The 16,657-nt window shown below is 29.5% G+C and overlaps 1 protein-coding gene and 1 long non-coding RNA gene across 2 annotated transcripts; both read left to right on the top strand.

Moving 5' to 3' along the window:
• The first annotated feature begins 599 nt into the window (after positions 1–599).
• On the top strand, positions 600–979 carry LOC135963814 (uncharacterized). The gene is made up of 2 exons (XR_010576859.1): positions 600–760; positions 832–979. It is a non-coding gene; the product is annotated as an uncharacterized LOC135963814 (long non-coding RNA).
• An 11,693-nt stretch (positions 980–12,672) lies between these two features.
• Positions 12,673–16,657, top strand: LOC135951811 (putative uncharacterized protein DDB_G0282133). The gene is made up of 6 exons (XM_065501543.1): positions 12,673–12,783; positions 12,849–12,986; positions 13,411–13,726; positions 13,791–14,402; positions 14,759–15,196; positions 15,258–16,657. The coding sequence occupies exons 1-6, from the start codon at positions 12,673–12,675 to the stop codon at positions 16,655–16,657; spliced, it is 3,015 nt and encodes a 1,004-aa protein (XP_065357615.1).

The raw sequence follows: 16,657 nt of genomic DNA, 5'->3' as shown, positions 1-16,657 counted from the left end.
CAGACGGACGGACAGACGGACGGATCGGTATACTTTATGGTGGGTGTTAGACAAATATTTTTGGGCGTTACAAACATCTGCACAAACGCATAATACCCTCCCCAATATGGTGGTGTAGGGTATAATGAACAGACTTTTATCACAGATTTACATATTTTATAATTTTTGGAAAATTTTAGAAATATTTTGTGTGAAAACAACAACAACACGAGACACCCTATGAAATGAGCAACACACACAGATTGTTTCAAATATTTAAGAAAACTTTTAAACAAAACTGGTTGTGAATTTTGCTGCAATAAATCATTTGTCATACAGGATGACACACATTAATTTATTCAATTTCTAAACCAAACATAGCATGATCCAAAATCATTATTTTTGCAATTAATTTGTTAAAAATCTAATTTTTTTTATCAGTTTCTAACATCAGAAAAAAATAGATGAATGAAATCAGCGTTCTAACATTTTTTTTTGTTTTCTTATCATTTTTTGTTTATATACATACAACGTTTTAAAATTAATTTAAAATGTTTGGGTTTTACCGTGAAATTTTGACTCTAATTCAAGAGATTATTTAGTTTTTAATAAATCTTTGAAACGACAACTTGTGTTTAAAACATGAAATTATTAAAAATTTCTCAAGTTGTATTAATTTTTGCCATTGTTTTGGGTTTATTAAGTGATGTCAGTATGGCGGCTCCCAAGAGAAAAACCAAAAAGAGAACACTGCCCAAGATTGAAATAAATGCAAATTTGAGTGAGTGATTTAAAAAAAAAAAAGAATATATACAAAATAAGCAATTAAAATCGTAAACATTTCATTTACAGAAGTAAAAATCGGTGGATAACTGCTGTAACAAATGAGGAATTACAATACATATGTGTAACATTTTTGTGTTTTTTATTTAATTGTAATAATTAAATTCTTTATTATTTTTAAACTTCAGTACTTCAATAAATAATTGCTCTTAAACAATTATTTGAAGAATTTTATTTATAAACATAAATTGAATTACATAATTAACGAATATATAGTAGATATTGTTTTTTTTTAGAAAACTTAAATCGTGAGCTTTTCGAAACTGAAAAGAATAAGACAAGATAATTTATTAGCAAGAGAGTTTAAGAAATTTCCCAAAAATGACTCTGGTTTACATAATCTAAAACTTAAAGTTAGTCCTCGGACTGTTAGCCGCATGGCGAATGAGGCTGGTCTCGGGTTGCAAAAGCATATATTCCTTAGTAATACAAACAAGGGCCAGACATTTTTTTATAAAACTGAAACCTTAGTTTCCATTGCTTTGTTAATACCATAATAATAAACATTTTAGTGTATGTTCTAAAGGCCTTATTCATAAACAATTTTTAAATTTAAATTAAACAAGTGGTTTAGAAACTTTCTTTTTTGGAAATAATTCGGTATCTCGGGAACTGTTGCAGATATTGTTACGAAATTTCACATTCTTGGAGCTAAAATGTTTTTGAATTGATTTGCGGTTGTTCAGCTTACTAGAAGTAATGGGGGCCATTAAGTGGTCCCTCAAAGTTGGTCCCCTCGGGTCTTAAATTTAAAAAAAAAAATCCTCAAAAATCCATTTATGACCCAAATGAGCTGAAATTTAAAATATAAATAGTCCTTGAGTTGATCTACAAAGAATATGTTTACTTGTGTAGGTTATTTCTTTTAGTTGAAGAGATATTTAGGTTTCATTATTTATTTTTTTTAATTTAGCTAGATCTTTTTTTGACCGACGGAAGGTCGAATTCTTTTTTTTAGAAAATCAGCTATATTGGCAATAGAATTCTAAATAAAATAAAAACAACTTGCTATAAAAAGTTACACGCATCCTAAGTTGGAACATGTAAAATGGGCTGTATTTTTTTTACGTTTTTTCCCAAAAAAAATCCCTATATTTTTTCTTTTGTAGAAAAAAATTTTCTTCGGGACTATATAAATTTTTTATATGATCCGAAAAGAACACTTAATGCTAAAACGTGTAAAGTAAAATTTGGCTCACTTAACCGGACCTAGTCCCCAGCAGTCCTATCCAAACTTGGACAAATTAAAAAAAAAGTATTTAGGTTTGAGTAAAAAATTCTAAAAAGGCATAGTACCGATTCTCGAAAAAGCTCCATATTTGTATAACCCTATATCTTGTTTAAATATGTACAAAGTTTTTTTACTATCACACAGTAAATAACGCCACACTAAACACTTTTCTAAAAAAAAACTCAGTTTTTGGCACACATTTTCCCCGTTTTAGAAATTTAGGTATTTAATAAAAAATGTCCAAAATTATAATGCCATTGATTTGGGGACACTTGGATCTACATTAGTTACAAATTTTGTTATGATATATTTAACTTTTAAAATTTTACATTAATTCAAATTTTATATTTTTCTTCATGGAAAATCACCATATTAGAATTTTTTTAGTTTTTAAGATAAATGTCGCACAGTGGGGGATCTGAAAAAAAGTGGAAATAAATCTGTAACTTCTAAACGAATAGCCCGATTTTAATAAAATTTCCCATGGCCATAGAGGAGGTGTTGATAAGATTAAGTTTTGAATCTGGGCTTATAACACCAAGGGTGGGCCGAGCCACAATGCCCCAAAGTGGGGCACCTCGGGTATATCAAAAATTAAAAATGATGCCAAATTTTTGTTTGCGACCCGATTTGAAAGATATATATATGGAATCCACTAGACGAGATCTACAAAAAACATTGCTTTAGCCATATATTATCTCTTATAGTTTACGAGTTATTCGCATTTGAAAAGTAAAATTTTATTTTATTTACCTACCTTGGTCTGGTTTTTTTGCTAATAACGGATCCAATTCTTTCCCGATTTTCTTGAAATATAATTTTTTGAATTAACAAGACATGTAGTAATAATATTAGGAAATAATTGTTTAAAAACCTCTACTGAGCCAAAAGTGGTGTGCATTCAAATTTAAAAAAAATAAAAAAGTCGTTTTTTCGCCATTTTTTTCCAAAAAAGTACTTACATTAATTTTAAATTATACAGAAAATAAGAAAAATATAAATAGTGTATTTATATTTTTCTGAAAGACAACATTTCGGGAAATATTATAAAAGCAAAATAATATAAAAATTCGTATTATTGCGTGGTCCCGAGCCTTCCGAAGTAGACCTATTTTTTATATAAATTTCAACTTAAAACAACATTTTCTCAAATCGCATAGCTGCTTTCAAAAAATTAAGACTTGTTTTGTGTGTCCCAATATGTTCTTCAATATTGTGCAAAGGGATTTCATAGCCCCGTGCTTGGTGCCTTCAAAAAATCAAAAAATCTAAAAAATCCCAATTTTGGGATTTTTGGAAAGTTTTTTGGGAATTGTGGGATTGTCATTAACAATTCACAAATATCTTTTTCACTTTTGGATTTGGATCGAACGTTTCTATATAAGTGTATAATTTCATTAAATACGATTCATAAACAAAACTTTTATTGCATTTTAAAAATTAAAATTTTCCAAAAAAATCAGCTATAATTTTTTATTCCCATATTTTTGAAAAAAGTCTTTTATAATTTTTTTAATTCTTAAAAATTTTGTACATTTTTGAAAAGAGGACATAACTTCCTACACGTTGATATATAATATGTATATCTTATATTTTTGTTCAGACAAATTAAGAAAAGAAAAAACACACAAAATAATCTAATAATAACACCCAAGGCGTATTAACAAGGTGAGTGCATAAAATCAGCTGTTTCTTAATTCGCTGTGGTTTTATGTACACTATATGTCAAACTTTGTTTATGTTTACATTTGTTATTGTAAATAACATAGTAATATTTTAATTCGCCTTGATTTTGACATTTACCGTACATTTTAACAAAAACAAATTGCCTGTTGTTTTTGCATTGTTGTATTTGTTGCCGAGACGCACTCACCTTGTTAATACGCCTTGGTTACACCAAATTCAAATAATTTTTTTTTAAATTTTTTTCAAATTCTAACTAATTATTCTTTGCTTTGAATAATCAAATACCCATAGATGTAAATTGTATTAGGTTTTTGAATGTAAATTTAAAAACAGTTTTAATATTTTAGTTACATATATTATAAAATATTATTTATTGATAAAAATTATATATTTAGGACAGGGAAAGGCAAAACATGGGCGCCGCGTTTTTCATTTACTCTTCTCTTACGTACGTGTGCACACTAGAGTGCTCCAAGAAAATAAAATTGCGAATTTTGACCGTCCCCCCCTCTAGAATTGTTCTATGTATTGTAGAAACACGTTGTGTAAAATATTAGGATGATAGGATAACGTTAACTGGTGGCGCAACGACGCTGAAGTTTTGAGGTGCATTTACAAGGGGAAAATATGCAATTTTTTCAGTTTTTGTAAAAATTTTGCCATTAAATAATGACTTTTACAATTTAATTTAAAAGAATCGAAATGTGTACGTAATTGTCGTTATAATAAGATATAAAAGACAAAAATTGGTGAAAAAATGTTAAAGTTATTAAAAAATCGCCAGGCCATTAACGTGTCTCAGGCCACTAGAACAAGAAATTTATGAACAAAATTAACATATTTTGAGAAATATTAAAATAAAAGCTTATTTTTACTTAAAATTTATCCATATTTACTTGTATATGAGTTTTTGTCCTCGTAGGATACCGTTAACCTATTCGCAGGAATGACCAAAAAAATTAAATTTTTTTAACGGCAGTTTCAAAACTCCAATTTCAAATTTTTAAAAATTTTGTTAAACAAATTTCAGAATTTTTTGATCATCACATGGGGATTTATTGACAACATAATAGGGAATAAAAATGTGAAAAAAGTATGTCAATACCTCCTATAGTTTTTCCGTACCTGCGATATAAATTTTGCGATTTTCGAGAAAAACTAATTTTTTGGCCATATTTTGGGGAATGACCAGAATTTCCTTACTGTAATGATTTTTAAGTAAAAGCTATTCAGAATAATATAGTCCAGGTAATTTTAAATATAGTCTGAAAGTTTTACTAAAATCGGAAAACTTTAACCCTTAAATCGTGAAGGTCAAAGGTCAATTTTTTCAATATTTGGAATTTCTCATGGAAAGATAGCGAAATATTATATATTTTTGGGCCGATTTTGATGAAACTTAAGAAAAATATAAAATGTAGTCTAGTATTCACAATAACAGTACAAAAATGGAAATTAACCCTTACTAGCACTTGGGGTCCAAATGACCCTCAACTTTTAAAATCACGAAAAACACATTCATTTTGACCCCAAGTACTCTTAAGGGTTAATTTCCATTTTTGTACTGTTATTGTGAATACTAGACTTCATTTTATATTTTTCTTAAGTTTCATCAAAATCGGCGCAAAAATATATAATATTTCGAAATCTTTCCATGAGAAATTCCAAATATTGAAAAAATTTACCTTTGACCTTCACGATTTAAGGGTTAAAGTTTTCCGATTTTAGTAAAACTTTCAGACTATATTTAAAATTACCTGGACTATATTATTCTGAATAGCTTTTACTTAAAAATCATTACAGTAAGGAAATTCTGGTCATTCCCAAAAATATGGCCAAAAAATTAGTTTTTCTCGAAAATCGCAAAATTTATATCGCAGGTACGGAAAAACTATAGGAGGTATTGACATACTTTTTTCACATTTTTATTCCCTATTATGTTGTCAATAAATCCCCATGTGATGATCAGAAAATTCTGAAATTTGTTTAACAAAATTTTTAAAAATTTGATATTGGAGTTTTGAAACTGCCGTTAAAAAAATTTAATTTTTTTGGTCATACCTGCGAATAGGTTAACGGTATCCTACGAGGACAAAAACTCATATACAAGTAAATATAGATATATTTTAAGTAAAAATAAGCTTTTATTTTAATATTTCTCAAAATATGTTAATTTTGTTCATAAATTTCTTGTTCTAGTGGCCTGAGACACGTTAATGGCCTGGCGATTTTTTAATAACTTTAAAATTTTTTCACCAATTTTTGTCTTTTATATCTTATTATAACGACAATTACATACACATTTCGATTCTTTTAAATTAAATTGTAAAAGTCATTACTTAATGGCAAAATTTTTACAAAAACTCAAAAAATTTCATATTTTCCCCTTGTAAATGCACCTCAAAACTTCAGCGTCGTTGCGCCACCAGTTAACGTTATCCTATTATCCTAATATTTTACACAACGTGTTTCTACAATACATAGAACAATTCTAGAGGGGGGGACGGCCAGTACCTAGAAAGTTTTTTTCGTCCATACAATCTTGGAGCACTCTAGTGCACACGCATTGTAGAGAAATAAACAACTTTTAATCAGTCTAGCCACAAAGTATACAGAGGCGACACGGCAAAAAAAATATATTTGTCTCTTTCGTTCGAAACAATTTCAACTGGTTTGGTTTTGTGCTTATTTATATGGTTGTTTGTTTTAACGCACTGTCTGTATTAAACCGCAAATTTGTTTTCTCTTTCTATCGAAACAATTTCAAAAAAAGCTGATTTTAGTGTTTTTGAACTGTCAAATTTGACGCCTCTGTATACTTTGTGGTCTAGCTTGAGAACTCAAACAAGCAGGTTGTGTATCGTTTTTTTATCGCACAATTTAAGAATCAGCGTTGCCAGTGAAAAAAAATGTCCCAACTTTTAAAGATGTATGATGAACAATATGAGATTTTTAATTGGGGAAAAGAGTCGAAAGTTTACTGGCAACACTGATTCTTGGTGAGAGCGGAGAGAGTGTATAACTAATACAATAGTAAAATGCAATAGTATAGGTTGCCTTTCCCTGATTTAGGAAGACATTGAAATTGAGAAACTAATTTGGAATCAGTTTAGTTATATACTTTTAAGAAACATTGATTACATTTAACAATTTTAGATTTTAATTAAACATTTGAAATAGATTGGACAAGAACTTTAACAACTTTTACAATTAACAATTAAGAAACAACTTTAAAAACAACTTGACTTCACAACATCTACTGACTGATTTAATGACTGCACTTTAGTAACAACCACTGCTTTCATTGTTCTCATTCTTATCCACCTTATTAAAGAACAAAAATATAAAAGAAGTGAAACATAAATATTATTCTCAAAAATACGGAAAGTAAACGATTGAAATCCAACTCGTTTTTATACCCTACACCACCATAGTGGGGAGGGTATAATGCGTTTGTGCAGATGTTTGTAACGCCCAAAAATATTAGTCTAACACCCACCTTAAAGTATACCGATCGACTTAGAATCACTTTCTGTCGTTTAAACGATGTCCGTCCATCCGTCAGAGTACTGGTCGCAATTTTGAAAATATTTCGATGAAATTTGGTACATATCATTTTTTCGGCTCAAGGACGAAGCCTATTGAAACTGGCTGAAATCGTTGCATTATTTCACCTAGCCCCCATACAAATGTCCTCCCGAAATTGGACTTTATCGGTCATAAATGTTGAATTTATATATGTATCTCCACAAATTCCGCTCCAAATAAGTTTTATATACACAAAATTCATGTCACCAAATTTTGTTACGATCGGTCCATAATTAGTCATAGCTCCCATATAGACCCGCTTCCTAAAATCACTTTAACGTGCATAAATCGCTTAAAAATGTTTGTATACTCACAAAATTCAACATAGTTAACTTTAATATAGACATAAATCACATGACCTAATTTCATGGTGATCGGACCATAATTGGTCATAGCCCCCATATAAGGCCCACTTCCGAAAATCACTCAAAAATATAAATTATGGAAATTTTAAAAGAAAAATGTTTTTGCTCTTTTACTTAGTGTATGGTCGGGCTTGACCGACCATACTTCCTTACTTGTTTTATATTCTTGCGATATCAATAAAATAAAGCAAAGAAGAAAATATGCAGTGTAAGAAAAGATATTTAACATCCGGGGTTGTCATAGAATCCAATCATGGTCGGAATCGGTTTTGAAAACGACAAAAAAGATACATTTGAATTATGAAATCCAATGTAATTTTTTGTTTAATCGATATAGAATTTAATTCTAGATCGAATATAAAACCAAAAACTTTCGATTTCACAAGACCAATGTACTTTTTCAGTCGTTTTCAAAACCGATTCCGACAATGATTGGATTCTATGACAACCCCGGATGTTAAATATAACACAGCATTTCTGCTGATGTTTGTATCGCTCAAAAATATGGATCAATCAACTCAGAAAGTTATTAAGTTATACTTTGGTTAGCAATGTATTTCAAGCTGTTCATAGGCTGGCTGGTTTTCCATTATATGGCGCATGTTATTATTTTGGAACAAGAACGAAATCTATGGTAATGAACAGTTCATTATTTCATCTAACGGATACGGTTTTTTAGAATATCACTTCCCAGGTATTTCTACTTCATTCTTAGCTGTATCACTGTGTAAACAATTTGGGATAAATATAATATCTAGTTTAAAATAATGGAATAAGTTTTCTTGTTTTTTGTCCCGCGTAAGTTTTCAAAATCCCGCCATTTTTCACCGATTTTGAAAATTGTCCCGCTGTTTTGTAAAAATAAAACTGGTAACTCTAAGTATATCGTTACGAAAAACGATAACTAGAGATTGATAAAATAGGGGTAAGACTGTGAAAGGGTATAACTACGTTTAATAATGTTTTCCTTTTAAAAATCATCAGGGCAGAAGGATGAACAAGTTGTGTGTACCCGTTGAATTATAGCAGGTTTCTTTTTAACAGATTTTGCGTATTTACATCATCGGATAATCCAAGAATATGATTCAAAATTGTATCCCCATTTTAATATAAATGAAACATTGTGGCCGTTGACCACAAATAAATAATTTATAATTACATAGAAATAAAAAAATATACATATACATAAGTAAATATAAAATCATATCTTTCTATATATACGAAATAAATCAAAACTGGAATCAGTTGCTGAAGATAACTTATAGAAAGTAGGTGCCGTTAATTTCGAATATAAACAAAATGATAATATTTAAAGACATTAAAGTGTTACCAGTCCTTTTCATCATTTTATTCAAGTTTTGTGCTAAAAGCATGTGTGAAACAAGATATGAAATATTTACACAATCGCCGCAAGTATGTACAAATTTTTCATAAAAATATTTTTGTTTAAACTTTAATAATTTTTATTTTTATCAGTTGTCATCTGCGTTAAATGTGATTACACCCAAACAGAGTATTAGTATCGATCAACCAGCCAAATTTAATACTATTAAAATAATTTGTGATAAAAAAGGAAGAGTAAGTTATTTAGAAGTAAAATTATGGAGTTTGATCAAATATTTAATTAAATTTTATATTTTAGTGTGCAAAATGTTCTCGTAATTTTTGTATTACATATAGATATCGGCAATCAAATAAACCAAGCATAAGGACTTCAACTCCAAAAACATCTCCAAAAACCACTCGAATATATACAAAAACATCGCCAAGACCAAGCATAAGGACTTCAACTCCAAAAACCACTCGAATATATACAAAAACATCGCCAAGACCTCCAACAACAACTACTTCAACCACTCTAAGAACTCGGTTTATATTTAAACATAATCCACCAAAAAGTGTAAAAATTATAGGGGATTCGACGAAACATCGTAAACCCAGCAATGTTGTAATTAATGTTCACAATGGTCAGTTTTAAATTTTTATATTTTGTTATACATTTGTATATTTAGTGAAAAATAATTATATTTTAGTTGGAAATCATACTCATATTTACCATAAGTAAAATAATCAGCACGAGTACAGTTCCACCGGAGGCCAATACTAATAACGACACTGGGAGAAATAAGGAAAGAACTTGTTTTTAGCTATGCAGAACTTTCAATAATCCTTCAGAATTATGATTGCATTTTATAAAACGAAACTTAAATATTTTTCATACATATGTAGCTTAATAATTATGCTCTCATACTAACAAAAATATACACGTAGATATATACATAACTAAAATAAACTGAAATAATATTTTAGTCTGAAATAAGTTTACTTTTTAGAAATAAATGATTACTATGATTGACTTTGATAAACGGCCTCATTTTATAAAACGAAACGGTTTTGAACATAGAGTAGTAGAACGAGAGGCGCAACTGAGAGTTAAAATAATTACTCTCTCGCAAATTTACATGTATTTTGTTGTTGCAAGACTTAGGCCCTAATTTTGTAAATCACGTCACCAAAGTGATATTTATGTGCAAAGCAAAAACAACAATTCACACATTTCAAATTTTTTTTTTGTTTTATGTACAAATTGTGAACCAAACAAACGCACAAAAATTCAAACGTTGATTTGCCTTTCATAATTTGAAAATTGTGTACACAAAACAAAAACAAATTTTTAAAATGTGTGAAATGTTGTTTTTGATTTGCACATAAACATCACTTTGGTGACGTGATTTACAAAATTAGGGCCTTAGGTTTTTGACAACTGTAACGCTTATATGTATATATATTGTTACGAAATTGTACTTGAATTCAAATATAACGATTTTAAGTGCTGAATTAAAAGTAGCATAATGCTTTCAAATAACAGTGCTGTAATAGCAAACTGTAACATACCTGTGGGCATTATTAACATTGAATAAAAGCTTTCAGTTGATTTGATCGTAAGTTGCCAACGCTGCATTCGAATTCGAATATTCAGTTAAAGAACATTGTAGAAAGTACACCACAGATGGCGTATGTATTAGTAAGATCTAGAATATTCAAATTTTGACAGTTAAAGAACAATCTAGAGTGCAGATGGCAGTGTTATAAATAGGTTGCAGTCGTGAGTGAGTCTATCAGAGACGCTTTCCGAATAGACATCAACTGAGTGCCTTAAAGTGTGTTGTGTTTCTTTCAATTGAATTCGTGTACATATAAAGTGTGTCTTTATTTCTGCTACTTTATAAACGTGTATAAAAAAAACACTGAGTGACTATTTAATGCTGTTGTTGTTGTACATTTTAAATGAATGAGTTGTTACAATTTTCAAACTACTAAACGGCTTTTATTTGCAATCAAAAGTATCCGGTTTATTTAAAGGAAATAAACCAAATAATATTTTAATCTATGGTTTTAAACTTGAATATGAGGCATTTCATGTCAAGTGAACCAACTTTTGAAATTGATGTCTTCCGATCGGGATGAAATTTGCACCAAGATCAGTTCTATTGTAACTTAGATAGTAACTCAGACACAATTTTTCAACAAGATCGGTCGAGAAATCTCTGAGTTAGAGGGGTTCAAAATTTGACATTTTGGCCAAGAAGGGTTTTTTTTCTTATCCATGTAACTTATTACCTATTGTTCTTAGCAAAATGTGTCCCAAATAGTTTAGATAGCTACTTCTTCAATCTTTCGAAAAAAAAATATTTAAAATAAAAAATTGTTAATATTTTTTTTCCGAAATCAAAAACTTTTTTCTGGATCATACGCCATCTGTGGTGTACTTTCTACAATGTTCCTTAACTGAATATTCGAATTCAAACAGCGTTGCCAACTTACGATCAATGATCAACTGAAAGCTTTTATTTAATAATGCCCACAGATATGTTACAGTTTTCTATTACAGCACTGTTATTTGAAAGCATTATGCTACTTTTAAATCAGCCCTTAAAATCGTTATATTTGAATTCAAGTACAATTTCGTAACAATAATTTGGAAAATTACAGGCCACCTTGGGCTGATTTTTTTTTTCAAAAATTACCAAAAATCTATTTATGATCCTAATGAACTGATATTTAAAATATAATTAGTCCTAGAGAAGATCTTCATCTGACCCCTCGTGGATCTACGTAATATTAAACACATCCAAGATAGATTTTGAAGAACTCTCACATACGTTAGGGTTTTTTATAGTTGGTTGTATATGAATCGACATAATCTTTAACAGATTCAGAATAGAATTTGAAGAATTATCACATTCGTCATGTTAATCGGTAAAGTGTGGGTGTTATTAATAAATTGCAAGATCTTCCTTTCGTTATTAATGAAACATTGCGGCCGTTTAATTAACCACAAAATAACATTTAAATTCTTATAAATAATAATTAAAAAAAATTAATCCGAGAAGAAGTATTGCCCGGCCTCATGATACTCTATACCTGGTTACAGGTAATAATAATGTTAATGATTTTTAAGAGTTAAATAACCTATTCCAGAAGTCATAACTTAGTAAGAAACATAGGCAGTTTTATGCAACTTTAAGAGTTTTCTCAGCGATAATGAGATTTTGTGGTAAAGAGATTAGATGGGATCTTTAAGTTTTTGTTGGTTGCTTTTTTATTTGCTTTGAACTCTATGATATTGATGTGTTTTCAGGGAGGATAATATGACTCTCTTTTCTATTATAAAAATGCTTAGTCAAAAAAATCACTGTCCAGAAAAATTCACTAGACAGTGAGCTGCAGGTGTCTGCCTGTGTAAAATACATTCACACTTCTGCGAACTGTTACTTGCATCGGTTAAGATGGCTGTGGGGCCATCTGGTGGAAGCACCAGCACAAACCCATAATACCCAAGGAACCTATAGTACTGCATAAATAAGAAATCATCTGGGGAATTATGCTATATATAAATTAAAAAATAAATAATATTGGAGTTAGTTGCTAAAGTAAACTCAAACTAAATAGCTGTCGTTAATATAAAATATTATCATAATGATTATATTTAAAAACATTAAAGTGTTATCGATTATATTAATTATATTAATAAAGTATGGAGCTGAAAGTGCATGTGCAACAGGATGTCGAAAATGCAAATTGCCACAGGTATAAATTGTTCATAGTAAAATAGTTTTGAAGATAACACAACATGTCTGGGAATATTGTTTTAGGTAACACCTTGTTCTAATCCGATAACGGCCAAATTTCACAAAGGAATTGTTAGCTATCCAGACATCTTTAATAACTTTGAATCTTCACGAAATGTGCAAATTACACCACAAACTACAGCTAATAAAATTTGCGGAAGAGTAAGTTAATTTAAATATAAATTTGTATAAAAATTAATGTGTTTTTCTTGCAATTTCAAGAAGTATGGGTTTTGTGTGCCAAACATTTCAGTCAAATCGAATAATGTTAATAATAAGTGTCACACTAATCCAGTCTGTACTCCTCGAAATTCGAAAAAAAGTAAAAAAACACCCTAATTGTGTGTGTTATAATTGGTCAATTCACAAGGTCTCTTATCAGTCATATTGTCATAATGTCCTAATATAACACGACTCGGCGGCTTGGCTTAAACGACCCGGCGAAGGTCTCTGCATGTAGTATTATTTTAGAACATTTTTTGCTTCAAAAGCAATAAAAACCATTGTGAAATATTAGGACATTATGACATGATAAGAGACCTTGTGAATTGACCAAATATATATTTAAATTAAACTTGTATTTTAGTGTAAACGTTGCAAATCAGAAATTCGTATACCTGGTGCTATACCAATACCTGCATATAGTTCAATCAGTTTACTAAATAAAAGAATTACTCCAGTATCAATATCACATACTACGCAAAAATCTATTATTAAAACGTTGAACAGTAAAATATCGAATCCTGCTACCAGATTATGCCGTAAAGTACAGCCGATAATAAATCGCAAAACAGTAAAAATACAACAAAATATCTCAACGTTAAATAGTAATAAATTAAATTCTACAAATGTGTCGGTATTCCCATTTATTGATCACAATTTTAAAATTAATATACACAGTGGTAAGATCTCTATTTTCAGATTTAGTATGTAACCTAAATATTATTTAATTTTTTCTTTTTTTAGCTGAAAGTCATAATAATCATCACCAATCCTCAAATCATCATTCCGTAGATTTATACCACCAATCACAGTCATCTAACCATAATAATGCAAAATCTATTTACTCTAAAAAGAACACTGAACATTCAAGTTTTATTATTGCTAATAAAACTTCGTCCGAAATCTTTAAACAATCGAATACAAATACATTAATAACAAATGTCGGAATTTCAAATAATATTGTTAAAAATTCAGTGGCAGCGAATGTTAAAAATAGCAATGAGAAGAATAATGATAAATCTGCTAGCAAGATTATTAGTCAATCAAATACAGATGCCACAAATATTAAAAATGCAATTAGTGACTCAAAAATAAATCTAAAAAGTACTGACGCAAGAATTACTGCAACATTAATTTCAAATACTACTCATAAAACTCATCTTAAAACAGTACACAGTTTAAAAACGAATTCTACTGTCATATCATGCCACATTGTGAAAAAACTACCAATATTAAATCGCAAATCTATTCAAATCCATCTAAATAGTCCAGCATTTAACAGTAATAATCTTAATTCTGCAAATGTGACGGTACAGCCATTTAGTAATCATTATTTTATGTATAATACTCACAAAAGTAAGTTTTCTATGGATCCATCCATCACAAAGCGGACTGCAGTCAGATTTGTCATCTCCGATTTTAAGGAAATTTACCTCAGTTATTAGGTATTGCATATTATTATCAAATCATAAACTTTTTGACTAGAGAACCTTTCCGGTCCAAAAATGTAACATCTTGACAATTTAAAAATATCACAAAAGTGTAAATTTAAATTTAAAACTTGACTTGATAAACAATTGCAATACATAAGTAATAACTGTGGTAAATTTCATTGAAATTGGAAATAATAAATCCGAAAAGTACAGTTTTCTTTCTGTCCGCTTTGTAATGGATTCTCCCATATAAAAAAAAAAATATTTTTCTATTTTTAGCTGAAAGTCATACTCATCATCAGCATTCCTCAAGTCATAATACCCTACATATAAACACTCAATTACCGTCATCTAAAAACTCTTCCAATAATGATGCAAAATCTATTTACTCGAAAAAGGACACGGAAAATTCAAGAAACTTCAGTGCTAAGACTGACAGTAATGCTGTTAAAAGTACAGTGGCAACAAATGTTAAAAGTTCAACAAAAAATCAGTCAAAAACTACAACAATTTCAAATACTACTCATAAAACTAATGTTACAACGTTACACAGTAGATCATATAGTACTAGAATTGAGAAAGCACAACCCACAATAAATCAAAATACTATAATAATCCAAGAAAACAATACATCATTAAACAGTAACAAACTTAATTCTTCAAATGTGACGGTACATCCATTTAGTGATCATCATTTTATTTATAATACTCACAATGGTAAGTTTTCTATGTATTTTCAAATATTGTATGTAACGTTAATATATTTTTCTATTTTTAGCTGAAAGTCATACTCATCTTCAGCATACCTCAAATCATCATTACGTACATTTTTACACTCAGTCAAATTCATCTAAGAACTCAACTAATAATGTTGCAAAATCTATCTACTCTAAAAAGGACACGAAAAATTCAAGTCATAAAACATCTTCTAACGTCTTTACAAAATCGTATACAAATACAAATGTTGGAATTTCGAAAACAGAAAATAAAAGTACCGAGAATGACCTAGAGAAAACTAAAGAAAAATCTGCTACCAGAATTATTAGTAAATCAGATACAAATGTTAATTCCACAGAGAACACAAATATTAAAAACTACAACAACTTAGATAAAACTACAGAGGCCCAGCTGTCTACAACAATAAATGACAATAAAAATAATAAAGTTAATTCTACTAGCAACACCTCAAGTCACACAAATATAAATCGAATAAATTCTACCTTAGAAAAGGGAGCTATAAATAAAACTGATACCAATAAAGTTGTTAAAAGTACTGTGACAATTAATGATAAAAATTCAATCCAAAACATGGTCATATCTTCTTCATCCAAGATCACTAATCAATCAACTACAAATGTTAATTCCACAGAGACCACAAATATTAAAAATTACAATAATGCTGTTAAAACTACAAAAGCAAACCAGCCGCCTCAAACAACAAATGATGAAAATAAAGTAAATTCTACACCCAAGACCTCAAGTCATCCGAATATAAATACAACCTCAGAAAAGCGAGCTACAAATAAAATTGACAATAATGTTAAAAGTACAGCGACAATAAACGGTACAAATTCAACCCAAAACAAGGTCAATACTAATCTTGACCCCAAGTTGAATAGAGAAAAATCGTCTACCAAGATCACTAATCAATCAACTACAAATCTAAATTCCACAGACACCACAAATATTAAAAACTACAATAATGTTGTTAAAACAACAACAAATGATAAAAATAAAGTAAATTCTACTACCAAGACCTCAGACCAACCAAAAATAAATCGAATGAATACCGTCACTGAAAAGGAGCCTAAACATAAAACGGACGATAACGTTGTTAAAACTTCAGTAGCAACACATATTGAAAATGCTACCCAAAAGGCCAATACAAAGACTGAAGCCAAAACGAATGAAGGGAAATCTTCCACCACTAATATTAGTCAAACAAATCTAAACCATATTGTCACCGAAAAGCCTACTAAAAATATAAATCACAATAATGTCGTACAAACTACAACGGCTACGAATATTAAAAATTCGATTCATTACACAACTACTGAATTGCCAATTCAAACTGAAAACCCAATTCAAAATAATGCAAATCCTATAAATAATCCTGGAAATTCTAAACCGAAAAAGAACAATTTCGTATGGGACAATGATGTTCCTCTAGCAAGATAA

The sequence above is a fragment of the Calliphora vicina genome, chromosome 1, assembly GCF_958450345.1.
Source record: "Calliphora vicina chromosome 1, idCalVici1.1, whole genome shotgun sequence".
NCBI classification, from domain to species: Eukaryota; Metazoa; Arthropoda; class Insecta; order Diptera; family Calliphoridae; genus Calliphora; species Calliphora vicina.
This window is presented reverse-complemented; position numbering and strand designations above follow the sequence as displayed.